The sequence below is a fragment of the Spermophilus citellus genome (assembly GCF_964194105.1).
Source record: "Spermophilus citellus genome assembly, chromosome: 4".
Taxonomy (NCBI): Eukaryota; Metazoa; Chordata; class Mammalia; order Rodentia; family Sciuridae; genus Spermophilus; species Spermophilus citellus.
Window position 1 is genome coordinate 56,419,655 of NC_138185.1, and position 17,577 is coordinate 56,437,231.

Sequence of the window (17,577 nt, forward strand, 5' to 3'; positions counted from 1 at the left end):
TCGCTGGTCCCTTTGTCCTTTCCTTCCAGTTCTGTTGCATGCTTGTGTGTATGTGTGTTTCAGTGGGAGGTATAGGAATCAAACTGTTGGGTCAGCCTTGTGTATGAGTTAATTTTTGATAAGCTGCTTGAATCCACCACTGTAACATCCAGTGACCTTCTGAGCCAATGGAAAACATCCTGGAATTTTGAATTCCCTGATGGCACACAGCTAATGTTCATGGCAGTCTGCTAAAATGTAAGTGGCTACACGTTTGCCTTTCACTTCTAAGAAACTGTGAAGGCACTTCCCACAAAGGTGGTTTGAGAAGGAGTCACCCTTGTCCCTGTTGCTCCTGGAGGGTTTGTTCTTGACTGCTTTTCTGCATAGAGGCTGGTTTTAGGTCCTCTGAAGGGACATGACCAAAGACTACCAGGAACCTCCCTTCTTAGATCACCTCTGTACATCCTGAGGGTTTTGCCCTTCACTTATTTCCTCTGGTTTTATTGCCATTATTTGTTAAGTATTAGTTGATCTTAAGTGTTTGCAAAGACTCAAAAGTAATTCCTCACATCCAAAGAGATGTGACCTTTTTCTGATCCTCTGTATTAAATCATAACCACTTATCCTCACCTTCAAGGTCACCATCAGCTGGTGGCCTTTCGCTTTTTGCCGCAGTCTGGCTGGGCACAAAATCACGAGCCACTCACAACCTTGTAGATTCAAACAGCAATTCTTTATTCCCGAACTCACACCGGCCCCCTACAAACACGTTCTGGGGAAATCCATGTTCTGGGCCAAAAAAACACTGGGCTCTCCCAGGCTTTTTATTCCAAATACTCTCTGAATCCCACGAGAACTCAACGGCAACTCAAGAATCGGGCAGGCGTACCTGAGGCAGCAGGATACGCCCTATTCCTAGCAGGGTACACCTTAAACCTGGAACCGCCCTAAACCCAAGGAGCGGGATACTCCCTAAAACCAGCAGGATACACCCTAAACCTGGATCCGCCCTAATCCAGTAGGATCCTCCCTAAACCCGGATCCACCCTGGTCCTTGAGCAGGGTCACCTTTCTCAAACATACATGCAATGTCACTGAGAATGTTCAAGGCAAGTCCATTTCCATGAGTCCTTCCTCTAAGCAACATGGGGTATGCTGGCAAGGATATTTTGATGCGTCATTCCTACTTGGCAATGGCTCTCAGCAGCTTTTCTAATTTCTTCCTTCATCTGCATATGTAATAGGATGAACCTTGACTGAGAATCCTGATTGTGTTAACTGCCTGCATGTTCTGGATAAATTAGATGGCCTCTCTGAGCATCAGTTTCTTCATTTGCAAAACGGGGACATCTTACCTACTTCCTAGAGCAGCTATGAGAATGAAATGACTTGTGGCAGAAAATGTGATGCTCCATCAGGCAGAGTACAGGCCTGAAATGAGCAGGGTTCCCATATTCTTCCACCATGGTACACCTTGGTGTCTTCTTCCTCTCTCCTTGTGTGTTGTGTTAAACGCAGGATTGCAGGGCGGGAGGCCTGCTCAATAGCTTCTGGCCAAACTTTGTCACTTTGAATTCTCGTCCTGACACATTCTGGTTGACGACTCCATGAGTAGGAAGGCCACGTCCAAGGCTATGTAGTCTGTTTTTGAGTTACCCTAACTATAAGAAGTCAATCCAAAAGCACCAAGTAATCAAGGTGGGCTGGGGAGGATGTGACCTTACCTGGCTTAGAAGATAGCGGCTCTCGTGGAGCAAGTGCAGTGAGTGCCAACAGAGAAGGGAGATGCTAGTGGGCAGCTGAGGATGCTCTGGGCCAGCTTGATTGGAAGGATCATGTTCCTGCTCATTCAGAGTTGCATTCTTTGCTGCCACAAGATGCTAATCCATGGAGCCTATCAGGGATGGTGAGAGGGCTCAAAACTTTCTAAGCAATAGTTGGGGGAACTTGGGCTGTTCTGCTTAATAGAAGGACCTGGGGGGTCTAGAAGTTCATGGCTGAGATCATTAGGACCAGTGTTTTCCAAGATGACTTTAGGAGGTGCAGCTGAATTTCAGAGGGAGAAAAAAGAGTGATTTTTGAACTTATTTCAATTCTAAATAGATTGCTTTTATTTCGATTCTAAATATGTCATTTCCATTTCCTGATAGTATGCCATTAATGTTTGACTAACATTTATTAACATCTCTTTATAAACACAAAAAGACAGTAGGTCTCCTGGTTGAATGACCTTTGCTGGAAGTGAAGTTTTGTCTTGGTCAGATTCACTGTTATCATTACAACGTATAATGCTTCAGGGATAGTAAGATGACAGGTGCTGGGCAGACACATTGTCATGGAGGTGGTGTCTGGAAATCTGTGACCTCTGCACCCCAGGATAGCCTGTTCTATTTTAGGACAGCCCAACCATTAGGACATTCTTCATAAGAACCCAAACGAACATGCCCATTTGTCTCCTCCATTGGGGTGCCCCCCAACAGGGCCATCCAGGTAGGTGGCTTCCTTATTGGACAGCTCTTCTCATGTTTGGGGCTAACTGCCTTATCTCCAAAGTCTGTTCATTTGTTTGTTTTTTAGATCACATGTCTCTCATTCTCCATTTGTTTTTCCTGTGATGTGGGCTCCACAGCGTCACACACTGGGTCCTTCTTGCAGACCTAGGTTTCTTTTAGAACTTGGCATCTGTGGTAGTCAGTTTTCTATCACTATAACAAATTCCTGAGATAATCAACTTCAAAAAGCAAAGGTTTATTTTGGCCCATAGTTTTGGAGGTTCCAGTCCATCACCTGGAGGACAGGTAGGTCTCTGGTGGGGAGGAGCACATCAGGGTGGAGTGTGTGGTGGAGCAAAACTGCTTCTCTCATGGACAGCCAACAAGAAAGGAAGATACTTGAGGGAGGGGTGCCTCAATCCTCTTTGAGGACCCCCCCAGACGACCTAAAACCTCCTTCTAGGCCACACTTACTAAATGCTCTACCACCTTCTAATAGCACCGTGGGCTGGGGACCAAACCTTTAACACATTCAAGATCCTAGCTATAGCAGCATCCCAATCATGTCATGGGTGCTGTAGTGGAGAGGGCCTGAGTTTTGGAGTCACTTAGACCTGGATTCCATTGGCTCTGCCCTTATGAGTGGGGAACCCTGGTCAGGCATTTGGTGTCAGTCTCTGAGCTTCATCATCCTGCCTTGCTAGGAGGGTGATGCTGGCCTGGCAACAAGGCATCACCAGTCAGAGTCAGACTCTGTCTTTACTGAGAACCAGGGGGACTCATGGGCGGGTCTCAGTGTGAGGAATGCTTGTGCTGAGAACAGGGAGATGCATATGGTGGACGGCAAGAGTGTTCTTCACTCTTGGACTGAACAATCTGCTTCCACAAAGCTATCTCAGTTTACCTTGGCTTTTTAGCAGAACCAATGCAAGGTGGACTTGCCCCAGCTGGTGGTCAGCTCACCAGCTATATGCCTGGACCACCCAATCTCTGCTTTCATGCTTGTTATTAAGACATGACTCCATCTTCCAAAATTTGGGTTGTTGATCTTCAGTCCTAAGGAGGACTTTACTTCTTCTATTCTCATTACAGGTTCAGCATCCTTAATCCAAAAATATAAAATCCAAATGCTCAAGAACTTGAAACTTTTTTTTTTTTTTTTTTGGTACCAGGGATTGAACTCAGGGACACTCAACCACTGAGCCACATCCTCAGGACCTATTTTGTATTTTATTTAGAGACAGGGTCTCATTGATTTGCTTAGTGCCTTGCTTTTGCTGCGGCTGCCTCTGAACTCACGATCCTCCTGTCTCAGCCTCCCGAGCCACTGGGATTACAGGTGTGTGCCATCGTGCCTGGCTGAACCTGAAACTTTTTAACATGAACACTATACCATAAGATTCCACATGTGCACAGACTTTTTTTAAAAAATATTTTTTAGTTGTAAATGCATCTTTTATTTTATTTATTTATTTATATGCGGTGCTGAGGATTGAACCCAGGACCTCACACATGCCAGGCAAGTGCTCTACCACTAAGCTACAACTCCAGCCCCCAAATGTGCACAAACTTATTAAGTATGTTGTATAAAATTACCTTTAGGCTATCTGCCTAAGGTGTATGTGAAACATAAATGAATTTCAGACTTGAATCCCATACTGAATATATCTCATTATGCATATGCAAATATTCCAAAATTAAAAAAATCCCAAATCCAAAATACATCGGTTCTAAGCACATAGGATAAGAGATATTCAGTTTCTCTACATAAATGTACAAAAACATAAATAAATAAACTTCTATGTAGGAATAAATAGCTTTGTTGAGATATAATTCATATACCATGTAACACATCTATTTATAGTGGTTTTAAGTATATTCTCAGAGTTGTGTATCCATCATCTCAATCAGTTTTAGAACATTTTCATTACCCCTGAAAGAAATCTAGCTTCTCTTATTTATCACTCCCTTCTGTCCCTCTATCATCCTTAGCCTTAGGCAACCATGGATCTACTTTCTTGCCCTATGGGTTTGTCTATTCTGAACACTTTCTATAAATGTAATTGTAAAATATGTGGCCTTTCATGTCTGACTTCTTTCACTTAGCATGTTTTCAAGGGCCATCCATGTCATAGCCTGTTTCACAACTTCATTCATTTTTTATGGCTTAGTATTATTGCATTTTGTAGGTAGATGTACTACACTTTGTTTATACATTTGTCAGTGAATGGGCACTTGGATGTTTCCACCTTTTGGCTGTTGTGATAATGCTGCTATGAAGATTTATGTACAAATTTTTGTGGGGGTGTATGTCCTCATTTCTCTTGGGAATCTTGAAGTGGAATTGCTGGATCACATGGTAGCTGTATTTAACCTTTTAAGGAACTTCTAGATTGTTTTCCAAAGCTAATGTATCCTTGTCTAGTCCCTCCAACAACATAAAAGGATTTCAGTTTCTCTACATCCTAGCCAACACTGGTTATTGTCTCTCTTTTTGATTATGATCATTCTAGTGAGTGTCAGGTGGTACCTTTGGGTGTGGTTTATTTGTACTTCCTGGTGATTTATGACACTGACCATTTTTACATTTGTTTATTGACCATCTTCCTTGAGAACTCTATACAGATCCATTGCCCATTTTTAAAATTGGGTTATTTATCTTTTTATAATTAAATTGGAACAATTCTTTACATATTCTGGAAACCGAGTCCCTTATCTCTGAATACAAGTCTCTCATATAATTTGCAAATTATTTCCCCATTTTTGTGGGTTGCCTTTTCAATTTCTTGTGGTATCCTTTGAAGTACAAAAGTTTTTAATTTTTACTGTGTCTGATTATTTTTGCTTGCTGCTGTGACTAAAAGATCTGACCAGAACAATTTTAGGGGAGGAAAAGTTTATTTCATGACTCATGGTTTCAGAAGAATGACTGCATGGACAGCAGGCTCTATTCCTTGAGGCAGAGCATCATGGCCGAGTGTGTGGCAGAGGGAAGCAGCTCACTGACGATCAGAAAGCAGAGAGAAAGACTCTGCTCTCCAGATGCAAAATATGTACCCCATAGCCACGCCCCCAATGAACCACTTCCTCTAGCTGCACCCCATCTGCCTTTAGCCACCACTCAGTTAATCCCACCAGGGATTAATTCACTGATGAGGTTAAGGCTATAACCCAATCATTTCTCCTCCAAACCTTCTTGCATTGTCTCACATGTGAGTTTTTGGGGGACAGCTCACATCCAAACCATAACACTGTTTTTTTTTTTTTTTTTTTTTTTTACTTGTGCTTTTGGTATCATATCTATGAAACCATTGCCTGATCCAAGGTTGCAGAGATTTATGCCCATTTTCCTATTATATTTTACATGGGACTATGATTTCATTTTATTGAAGAGTAGATTTTTCTTTAAAAAATTTTTTTTTAGTTATACATGGACACAATATCTTTATTTTGTTTTATTTTATTTTTATGTGGTGCTGAGGATTGAACCCAGGGTCTCTCACATGCGAGGCGAGCGCTCTACCACTGAGACACAACCCCAGCCCCAAGAGTAAATCTTTCTATCCACTCTGGACCTTTGCTAGGGCAGAGGGGATATTAGGTGAACCAGGCGTTGGCTCTAAGACAGGCATTTCCCCCTGACACATTGGTTCACACCTGCTCTTTCTGGTGTGTTCCTGGCATTGCATGCTTTCTGGCAGTACAGACTTCAACCTCAGAATTGCATTCCTGGTTTCTAACTGCTGGGATGCAAATTTGCTGAATCTAGAGACTAAAGGTAGCTAATGCATGCTTCTCCTTCCACTATTTCCAGCTACCTACCTTGCTTCTAATTTGACACTTGCCTTTCTAGTGAAGGTAGTCCTCTGTGGCAATCAGAGTACCTGGCCTTTCTCCCTCAGTGTTCTCCCCTTGGAGTCTTGCAGCCTCCTCTGGTATTCCCCTTGTTTACCACCTTCCCAGCCTGCTTCAGTTTGCCCAGTGCTCCCTCCCTCCCCATGTTCTTCTTACAGGATTGCAAGGGGTCTGGGAATCTCTCCTTGGTTATGGGGTCCCTTGTGCCCTCCTTTACACTGTATTATCTTTATTTTGGGGGGTACTGGGGATTGAACCCAGAGGCACTTCCATTGAGCTGCATTGTCAGCCCTTTTTTTTTTTTATTTTAAGACAGGGCTTTGCTAAGTTGCTGAGGCTGTCCTCAAACTTTCCATCCTCCTGCCTCAGCTTCCCAAGCCACTGGATTATAGATGTGCTCCACTGTGCCCTGCTCTACTCTGTAGCATCTTTTTAGCCCAGAACCCTTTCTGGTGACAGCCCTCTCTGCAAGCTTCTGGGCCCCCTGTGTAGTTTTTCTAGACCATCTCTTCTTGTTGCCCTTGTCAGGAAACTTGGTGATTATTTTGTCAGATTTTCTTTTTTTTTTTTTTTTCAGCTCTCTGGATAAAGTGTATCTGTCTGATATACTTTTTCCCCCTACAAAACCCAGTGGTCAGATGGTCAAAGGGCATGGAAAAGAATATTCCAGATACTAATGAAAGATGGCAAATTATAATTGAGTCACATGAAAGAGACAGTGCCCCAGTGCCATAGGTTTCTGGAATGAGGAGACTCTTGGGTATATTAGAGTAGAGAGGAACCATCTGTGGTTCCTGCCAGAAAGGTAGTAGTTGGGCTGAATACAGGGCATGAGGTCTGAGAAGTTGCCCACTGACCACTTCCCCAGCACCCTTTGCCCTGTCTCCTGGTATCTGGGCTCAATGGTGGTGGCTGCACCTTGTGCTCACAGAGGCAGGCTCCTCTGCCCTGCAGGACTAGGGGCTCTGGAGCTGCAGCAACAGGCCTTCCTTCACCCCAAGCATCTCCCAACCTTGTAGGGTCTAGCCATGAATCATTTTGTCTCTTCTTGAACATTCTCCAGTTTTAGTTCACAAAATCTTTCTATTATAGTCCCAGACCTTGCTTGCATGAAAGCTATGCTGGAAGTTAAGATAGAAGGGAGCCCAGAGTTCAAAAGATGCCTAGTGACATTGCACAGGATTGATGGGGCTAGGGCTGGAGGCAGGGATTGTGGCTCTGGATCTTCAGTGCGTAGCAGAATGCCCTGCCTGTGATTGCAAGGTAGGGGTCATGGGACAATAGTGGGAAAGAGAAGACGGGGCAGAGGGAAATGAGGGTGAAGAAAGTTTTGGCTTGGTTTAATGCTGGTGCCAACCATGCGTGGTGATTTGGGAGTAAAAGCATAGAGTGAGGTCAACCTGAGCTTCTTCCTGAAGGGTCTACGGGACAGAAAAGGCAATGAGAAGTAAGATTCAGCAGTGGGAACAGGCGTCTGGACCTTCCTTCTCTGGTTGGTACCTGGGCTGTAGGTGCACTGTGGGGAATATCACTTTACAGTTCTTCACAGGTCACTATTCATGGTCCTGGTCATTTCCTGTGGTTGACTATAAACTCTGATGGGAGGGGCCTGGCACTTGGATCCTCGGAGCTCTGTTGGCTATGTTGGCTGGCCGACATCCCCAGAGTATGTTAACTAAATGCTCCTTAGGTCTTTGCACAGAGAAGCTGTGGGATCTGGAGGTGATCAAGACTACGAAACAGAAAGCAGACACTCACGGAGAAGGAAGACTAAAGTAATAGCGTTTTAGGCATCAACACACACGGACTTCCCTGATTAGGATGCCTGTCCCTCCAGCCGTCTCCTAGGACGTTTTGTGACCGAGGGTAATACTCACCCTTAAAATTGCTGCTAATTTATGTACAGTTTTCAATGCTTGCACGTCTTGTGCATCCTGAGAAAAACAAGCAGGGAATTGAAAAATAACGAGTTTTTCCAGGAAAAACATGTCCATTATATTCTGCAGTGACAGCTAGAGCCAAGGCAAACACTCCGATGAAATCGGAGCCGCAGTGTAGCCTGCCTTCTGAGTGGCTGTCGTAGGCCGAGTGGGATTGCAACACCCGTGGGCTTGTGGCCAGCCCCGCTCTGGACCATGTTTGGGGCAGGTGGTGGGTCCAGAGAGGTGTGGGGGGGTGATGGTGGATATGAGCTGCACTCCTCGGTGCCTTGAACTTCCCAAGAACAAGCAGGCATTTCTGGTGCGCCTCACCCCTGTGCAGGATGTCCATAGTTGGGGGATGAGGTGGGACGGCTTTGAATTTCTGACTCCCAGAATGGGACCCTCTGGAACAGGGGGAGGGATGAGTTCATATCAGCTCTATCTAGCAGAATGAGCCTATGGACTCGATTCAATGAAATGTAATGTAAACAACAAACAACGTGGTCAGATGCAGAGGAGGGTAGAGTCCAAGTTTCAGCACGTGGAGAAAGCAGGGTTCCTGGCTTTGGAGTGCGAGGCTGTGCAGACCCACAAACACAGCGGATGCAGAGCGGGGGTTTCCCCTGAGCCCACATCAGGGACCCCCTGGTTAGCATGCACCTGTTGGCCTCCATGGTCCTGTGGACATCGTATCTTTCTGTTTTAGCCTGTGCTCTGTTTTTGGATGATGCAAAGATAAACGTCAGCCTGGGGCATGTCACATCATCCTACCTTCTGCCCTGGAGGAGCCCTGCATAAAAGTAGGCTTGACATTTCAGAGGAAAAGAGCTCTGGGTAGATACTCAGCCTCCATTTAAATACTTACTTTTTTCTGGGCAACTGAGGGGCCAGTTTGGCTGTGGATGCTTGGCTAGCACCCTTGATCAGGCAGACCCCTGAGCTTTGTTTTTGTTGGGCCATGAAGGGAGCAGTTTGGGGAGCTGGTTGCGGTGATGGCAATGTGTTTCAGGAATGCACGTTGACAATAGTTTGACATTTCCTTCTTTTTCCCCTGTTAATTTATGGCATTTGCTGTGTGTTGGATTTAAGCATAGGAGAATTGTATCCTACCAAGATATGTCATTCTTACCAGGGGACTCATGGTATTTGGAAAACAGAAATGCTCCAAGGAAAATATTCCCAGTGTCAAGGCTGGGGCCTTTGTCTTGAAGGGCAGGGGTGGGGTTGCTTCTTGGAGGGAGCATATGGAACTGCAACTGGGGCCTATCTGTTAGCATCATTCTCTGCAACCCTGGGAAACTTGGTGAGCTTGCCTTGGTCCAGCCTGTTGATATTTATATTCCTTTTATAGAAGGACTGGCATTGGTATGGGCTTCTATTTGCCCCCAACCTCTTGCAATTCAGCTGTACTTCAGGATCCAGGCACCTCGCCTCCCCTTGCTCCATCGTCCTTGGGTTAAAATCCAGACTCATGAAAACAAAATTGCTTAAGGCTAGAAAGGCCTGAGACACACAGGGAGGCAGATGCAAAGGTACTGCAAACCAGATGTTTCCTTCTCCATGGCAAAAGAGGCACCCAAGTTCATGGGCATCCGGGGAAGTGTTTTCCTTTAAGGAAGACATCTGTATGGAAATGGTAGCCCAAGTAATTCGATGTGACAGTTGCTATGTCAACTAGAGTATTTTTCCCCTCCCCTTAAATTATTGACCAGCTCAGTCAATGTTGCATAAAAGTCATGCAATGCCTTGGAATGTGTTTATGTGTCGGCCTCTGCCAGAACTTTCCAGCATTTTTTCCTTACATGTATTTTGCTTTTGGGAAGATGGCCTGTCACTTTGGTTTAACTGTGCTCTTTTTTTTTGGTGGAACTACATATTTCTTAGATTTGTAACGGGGCAGTGGCAGCTTAGACTCCAGGGGAGCAATAGAAAGGGAAGGACGGGGGGAAGTAGGGACTTGGAGCCCCATTAGCTGTGATGAAGAAGTGCAGACCATCAGGCAGGGCATGAGCAATTTGCAGCTAGCTCGGGGAGGTAAGATATTTTTGAGTGTGGAATATGCCCCTCTTTGCTTTTTCCATGATAGATAGCATGATGCATGGCCCTTTCTCTCCCCCTCAGCTCTGGGTTGTGCATCCAGTTGCCTGTTACCCACCCTCTCCTTGCTGTCTTTAATAGGCAATTTTAATTTTGTAGTTGTAGATGAACAGCATGCCTTTGTTTTAATTAATTAATTAATTGATTTATTTTTTAATGTGGTGCTGAGGATTGAACCCAGTGCCTCACATATGTAGGCAAGTGCTCTACCACTGAGCCACAACCCCAGCCCCCTCTAATAGGCATTTTGAAATTGAAACCCCTAATACCTCCTTGGGGTCTTCAAGTCCTCCTGCAAAAGGTATGTGTCCTGCCACTCAAGCTGGAGAATGGGCTGCCCTCTCCCTTCTGCCTAGGATCAGTCTGGTTCCCCAGTGAGTCCTTTCTGTCCCCAGCATCTCCCTCCTCACCAGCATGTTTGCTGTAGCCCAGCTCCTCCCCTCTTTGGCTGTGTCACATGACCTCCCATTGGCCTCCATTCTCCACACTGACACTTTTTATTTTATTTTAAATTTTTAAAATATTTTAAATCTTTTTAGTTGTGTATGGACTCAATGCCTTTATTTGTTTTTATATGGTGCTAGAATCGAACCCAGTGCCTCACACTTGCAAGGCAAGTGCTCTACCACTGAGCAGCTACAGCTCCAGCCCCTATTTTATTTTTTTTTTTAAAGAGCAAATTTAGGTGCACAGTTTTAGGTTTCACTGTTTTAGGCTCAGGAAGACAAGGAGTATTCCCATATATTCATACATAGTTTCCTTCTTCATCAATATTTGCACCAGTGGGATATTTGTTGCAGCTGGTGGATCTACATGGACATGACATAAGCACCTAGAGTGCATAGTTGAAATTAGATTCACTCTTGATATTGTATATTCTGTGGGTTTGGATAATTGTATAATATTACTTATCCATCATTACAATATCATACAATATATATAATCCTTTCAAATAATTTTTTTGGGAGACTGGGGATTGGATCCAGGGGGTCATATATGCTAAGCACATCTTCTGCCACTGAGCTACATCCCCAGCCCTCAATAGCATATATATATTTTTTTAATTGCACAAGGACTGGCTCCTCTCGCCTGGTTGTAGCCAATTGTTCTCTTCCTAAAACACCATTCTGATCAAATAACTCTTACTTTCCTGGACTCTTCTCATGACTTGTTACAAAGCCAATACCTGGCCTGGCCTCTGGTGAACTTCCATGGCCTGTGCCTGCTCACTGGCTGGCCACTATGTGTCTGGCCCAGGCCTGGTCTTGTAACTCTGCCCTGAGCCCTCCCAGGCAGTCCTGGAGTGGGTTCCTAGTGGTGCTCATGTCTTGAGGCATTTGCACAGCGTTTGGTCATGACCAGGTGGCCTGTTGTAGTCCTGTGGGGCTGTGTCTTCTGTCCTGGACCCCTGATGCCAAGTGTAGTGCCGGCATAGAGTCAGTGTTTGCCAAGGGCATGGCAGGCACCCCTCTCAGTCCTGCAGATAATGCAAGGCCAGAAGCATTGGCTCTGCTGTGGCCTTCCCTTTCCATCTGCTCCTTTCTCAGCACAGTGCATTGGCCTGTCCTGCTGTCCCCTCCCCTTCTCTCTCTTTCTGCCAGGCCTGGCCCCTGCTCTGCAGTCCTGTCAGTTCTGTCTTCACCTGTGGCATAGTGCTTAGAGCAGGGCCCTGGGAACCAGTGAGCCCCATGCAGGCTCACATCCATCACCAGTGCTGCTGTTCACAGGCACAGGGCTGTGAGCAGGTCTCTTAACCCTTCTAAGCCTCACCTGGGAAACAGAATCAGACTGAGAACCATTCTGTGAAATACTAAACTTGGCATTGTGGCTGGCGCTTGGTGAGTGCTTGGACATGTTGTGCTAGATATTATCATTTTAAGTCAGTAATTAGATTGTGTCCCTCTGAAGCATGATGACTGTAGCTGTCTACAGAGTCCCGTATTACCTGACTGGCCTCATCTCCCTGAGTCTCCCTACGACTTTGGCTCTTTCTGCAGTTCCCATTCATGCCCTCTTACATCTCTGTGGCTGTCACTTCCCCCACCTGGGGTGGTCCTCTCCCCCTACTGCTGTCTGGTCCCTTCTTCTGGCCCTGCTCAGGGCACCTGCCCTTCCAGCCTCTCTGGTTCTCAGTCTGAATGACCTGCTTCTCCTCCCTGCTTTCCTACTGCACACAGCCTGCTGCTCTGACTTTATTCTGTTTCATGTCCCAGGTTCCAGCCCTTCCTCTAAGTTGGAGGTGTCCTAAGCTGGAATCCAAACTTAATTCCTTGAGTGAGCGTTGTATGTGCTTTTCTGTGAAAGACAGACAGATGTTTTTGTGCAAACAGGAGCAGAAAGATGGTTTTGGGGAGAGAGAGCTCCCAAGGGAGAGATGATGTCTTACAAAGTGCACGTCTGACGTTGGAAATAATAATAGTTTTTTTTATAATAGTTTTTTTCCATTTATTATTATTATTATTTTTTGCATTCTCAAAGCAAGACTTGAAGCAGGTGGAGGAAGTTTCTAGAAGCTATTTGAAATTTCCCAAAACCTTAAGAAAAACAGTTTGGTGAGGTGAACTCTCTCACTGAACCTGCATGAGAATCAGGGAGAGGGCATTGTGGTCTCCATTTGACAGGTGGGTGAACCTGTCAGGAGGGGATGGGTTCAGGTCACTGGTAACTGGAGGAGCCAGAATTTGAGCCCTGTCTGTCTCTGAAGTCTGAATTCCTTTCCCTGCACCAGTAGCTACCCAGGGTTGTATCTAAAATGCCTCATGTGGTCTTGCTGTCCATTGGTGCTGAGATCTGTTAGACTTGAGAGTGAATGAAGCTGGCATCTGGCTGAGCCAGAGTTTGCAGTTGTTTCTTTTTTATTAGTTCTCACTGGCTTTCCCTGATGTTTGGTTTGTCTAAACATGGCCTCAGACTTGAAGGGCTCTGTGCCTCTGCTCAACGTTATCCCCACCTGTCCGCAGTGCCTTACCTGGTGTCTCTGCCTGTTGAAACTTTACCCAGTGATCCAAAGTAAGTGAGCTCTCTGGACACTTGCAGTTCCCCTCATATGGGTCCTTATGTCAGTCAGTTCTAGGATCCATCATGCCCTGCCCTGTGTTGGAACCGCTTGTTTAACTCTCTCTCCTTCTGCATTCTGCCAGCTCCCAGGGATCAGGATGGAGGCTCATTCCCCAAGGAGTGAGGACATGCTGTTTGTGCAGTCCACAACTCAGCCAAGCAGAGCTGAATTCAGTTGATCTTGCTTCACCTTGGGTACATCTGGGCCACTGAGAGTTTGCTTAGGGACCTCACTGTCTTGTTTTGGAAATCTGTGAGAGTAATAGAACAAAATCCATTACTGACATCTTCCTTGTAGTCTGTGTCACCTGTCACTCAGAGGGAGAGGGAAATTTTGTTGGCACAGCAAGACTGGCTCTTCACAACACCCTTCTGGTTGGTCTCACAATGGCCTAACTTGTTGCATGTATCGGTCTCTTCCCAGGCCCTGGGTAGTGGAGAGCTGGGGGATGCTGATCTGGGTGGTATTTTTCCTTTTTAAAAACACGGGATGTTGTGCTTTTTATTTTCTAATGCTTGGAGCTGGCTGGCTCCAGGATCTTGGCAGTGATGCCCCGAGGCTGGCTCTGCGGCACCTGTCAGTTCCCCTGATCCATCATTTGTCCTTGCTGAGCTTGGGGCAGCCTCTCTGCAAGAGCTCTGCTGCCATCTCTCTTTGCTGTTTCCTCTGGATGAGGGATCATGCTTCACTGATCAAAAGCTACTGCCTTCCAGAAGGCCAATTTGTGGTTTTTCAAGAGTTGGTTTTAAGGAACACGTGTTTTAGATTCTTAGATTGGATTGGACTTCACTTTTGATATTATATGCATTTAGCAGTTCAAGATGACTTTTGAAAAAAGACTTCAACCAGTTCAATCTATTTTGTGACACCTTGTGGGACTAATTAATGCTCTGCAGTGCACTGTAAAACTTGCAAGGTACCATGTGAACCTGTTTTCTGTTTGAAACTGTATTAGTAAATTGAACATCTGTGTTATGGAAACGCAATCTATTAGTAAGCAGAACATCTTAGGTTAGTTCACCTTGTTAAGCATGAAAATAACCCTTATGGCTTTATAAAGCTCCTGTAAGTTCTAGGAGGCTCCGTTTTGGAAATGAATTATGTTGAATAAATGAAGGCATATGTCAAGCATTTAATTGGCCCTTCTCTCTCAGCTGGTTCTATGAATTTTGGAACCATTGTCAGAAATGATAGTTCACCACTGACATGAAGCCGAGTAGCAGGTTAGATGCTGTTCATCTTTGGAGAAGAGGGGCTGGCTATGCCGTCTCGTTGGACACCTGGCTCCTGCCTTGTAGTCTGATCTTCCAGTGTTTTCTACTAAAATTTCTTAAATAGCAGAGCAGGACAGGGAAGAAGGGCATGCCAGCTTACCCCAAGTGTTCCACAAAATGTACTTTAAAGTCTTGGAACTTGCGTCAAATGTTACAGTGACTTGTTTTCAACTCCATGTTGATGTTTGGTGGTGAAAGTACATCTTTTAATTCTGTGACTTCTGGATCCCTCAGGCTCAGATACCTGTTTTGAGAAGCAGTTATAAAAATGTTGATAAAAGGGATATAAAAAGATATCAGAAAACAAGTAATTTTGGTGTTTAAATGCAATTCTATTTTTTTCTTTTTTTTAAAGAGAGAGGAGAGAGAGAGAGAGAGAGAGAGAGAGAGAGAGAGAGAGAACTTTTGATATTTATTTTTCAGTTTTTGGTGGACACAACATCTTTGTTGGTATGTGGTGCTGAGGATCGAACCAGGGCCGCACGCATGCCAGGCGAGCGCGCTACCGCTTGAGCCACATCCCCAGCCCCTAAATGCAATTCTTAATCAAGGAACGTGGGTTGAAGAGTGGAGATCCAGAGGCAGTGGCCATGATGGGGTTTACCTTCGGAATGACTGCTCAGTAGGGAGAGGCTGGGGGGGTGGGGACACTGAGCTGGGGACGGGAAGAGGAACAACTTCAGTCATCTGTGGAGGAGATCTTGAGTGGGAGCAGGACCTGATGGGATGTGGTGACTGCAGCATGAGGAGGAGGAGGAGAGAATCAACTCACCAATTGGCTTTATAAAGTAGACACTGAGCCCCTACCTTGCACCAGCTCTGTGTTAGGTGTTGAGAGCTGATCTGCAGGGGACCCTCTCAGTCAACTCAGGTGATTGGTTTGGACAGTTCTGATGAGGAATCTGGGAATGTGTCCTGGTGTCTCCTTCTAAGTTATAGGACCCACATCCAAACTTGGTCCTAGAGATATTTTGAGGCAGAATCAACAGGCCTCAGGGACTGCAGATGGGGATGGGGGAAGAGTGGGAAGAGGAGAGCAATCCTTCCCTCTTTTGGTGAATCCTAGCCCCAGCACCTTCCTATCCAGAGATGCTCCTCCGCCCCACACGTTTCACCCCATTCCTAAGAGCAGACCTCATCTCTGGATTTAGAGTCCAGTGCCCCAGGGCAGATCCCACCTCTGTCCCTTCTGGCTGGTTGCCTTCAAGTTACTTCATGTCTCAGCTTCAGTGTCCTCAGAGAAGTGCTGATAGCAGTTTCATTGTGGGAATGAAAGAAGGCAGCCCCGAGCCCAGCACTATAGTGACGCTCCTTATGCAGGAATTCCTTGAGTTCCCTCAGTGCCCTTAGATAATGTAGGATTTCACTGGCTGTGGGGAGTTCTGACTTGTCGCCAATGATTGGACTGATAGATGTTTGCATCATGTGAAAAATGTAATTCTCATCCATCAAATGTGTCAATATTGGTGTGTATCTTGTTTTTCCCAACAACATGGGGGTATATCTTGTCTTGCTTTGGAATCATTGATGAGCCATCTATGAAGCATCTGTGATATCCTGTGAGAGATGGTCATGCCCTGCCCTGGTCAGTGCTCTTAGAAACTTCAGCTCTAAAAATATCATTGCTTTATCTACAAAGAATCTTTTGCACCTTCTCTGGCTCCATGCTTTTGGGATTCCCTGGTGGCTGGTTGGCTGTGACGCCATCATTTCCTCTTGGTTTTTCTCTTTAGTTGTGGCTGTTTACCTAAAGGAATCCTGGTGGTCCACAGAAGATGTACTAAGAACCTCTGATCCCACAAGAGAAGGTCTCGTGAAGGTGAGGTGATGCAAGTTTATTATTGTTATTTTTACTGTTATTATTATTATTTTAGTACTGGGGATTGTTGAACCCCCAGGGGGTGCTTTGCCCACTGAGCCACATGCTCAGTCCTGTTTGTTTATTTATTTATTTTTATTTTGAGAAAGGATCTTGCTGAGTTGCTGAGACTGGTCTCAAACTTGTATTCTTCCTGCCTCAGCCTCCTGAGTCACTGAGATTACAGGTTTGAAGGTGGGCACCATCACTCCAGGCGGGCAATGTAGTTTTAAGTGAAAACAGGGTTTTCAGAGTCACCATACTTAATATCATGTTAATAATATGCAGCAGTTCACCTTTGTGACTCACTTCCTAGGACTGCCCTCACCAACTACCACAGACTGGGTGGCTCAAACAGCAGACATTGATAGTCTCATAGGTCTGGGGGCTGAAAATGCAAAACAAGGAGTCCACAGTTGCTTCCCTTTGAGGTTCTGAGAATATGATCCAGGCTCCCTCTCAGCTTCTGATGGCCTCAGTCTACTTGGCTTGAAGATGACACTTGATGCACTGTATGTATCTTAGGTTTCCTCTGTGGAGATGTCTAACTTGAAATTCACCCTTTTTAAAAGGTTGGATTAGGAGCACCCTAATGCCCTCATCTTGGTCTTTTCACCTGCAAAAAGCTCACTTCCAAATAAGGTCACATTCAGAGGTACTAGGGGTGAGGGCCTCAAGATCTTTTGGGGAGACTCAATTCAACCCATAATACAGTGCAGCAAGGGAAATGGTAAGAGCTGGCTATGTTCAATACTTCCCTGGCTGATGGGAAGTCTGTTTTATCTTCCTGAGTGGTCTCTCATGCCTGAGTTTGGAAACTATCATCTCTACTGTCTCTGTTGTGTGGGAAAGTTCTGCTTGATGCATTCAGACGTTCATAGGCATCAGATTCAGAAATGTATCTATCCTGTACATTGCCTCAGACTTTTAACAGGGCTTATTGGATTTCAGAATTTGTTTTGCACATGAAGAGATTGAGACTGCGTCACAGAGTGGGTAACGACGATTTAGCTGGGTATCAATTCCAGTCTCTCTGACA

At 45.3% G+C, this 17,577-nt stretch overlaps 1 protein-coding gene across 1 annotated transcript in view; it reads left to right on the forward strand.

Annotated features, from left to right (window-relative positions):
• LOC308647609 (protein FAM169B-like) overlaps positions 1–17,577 on the forward strand; it is a 70,298-nt gene that overhangs the window by 25,743 nt on the left and 26,978 nt on the right. Inside the window, exon 4 of the mRNA XM_081291865.1 lies at positions 16,414–16,499. Coding sequence (XP_081147991.1) covers positions 16,414–16,499 — 86 coding nt within the window. The remainder of the gene's footprint in view (positions 1–16,413; positions 16,500–17,577) is intronic.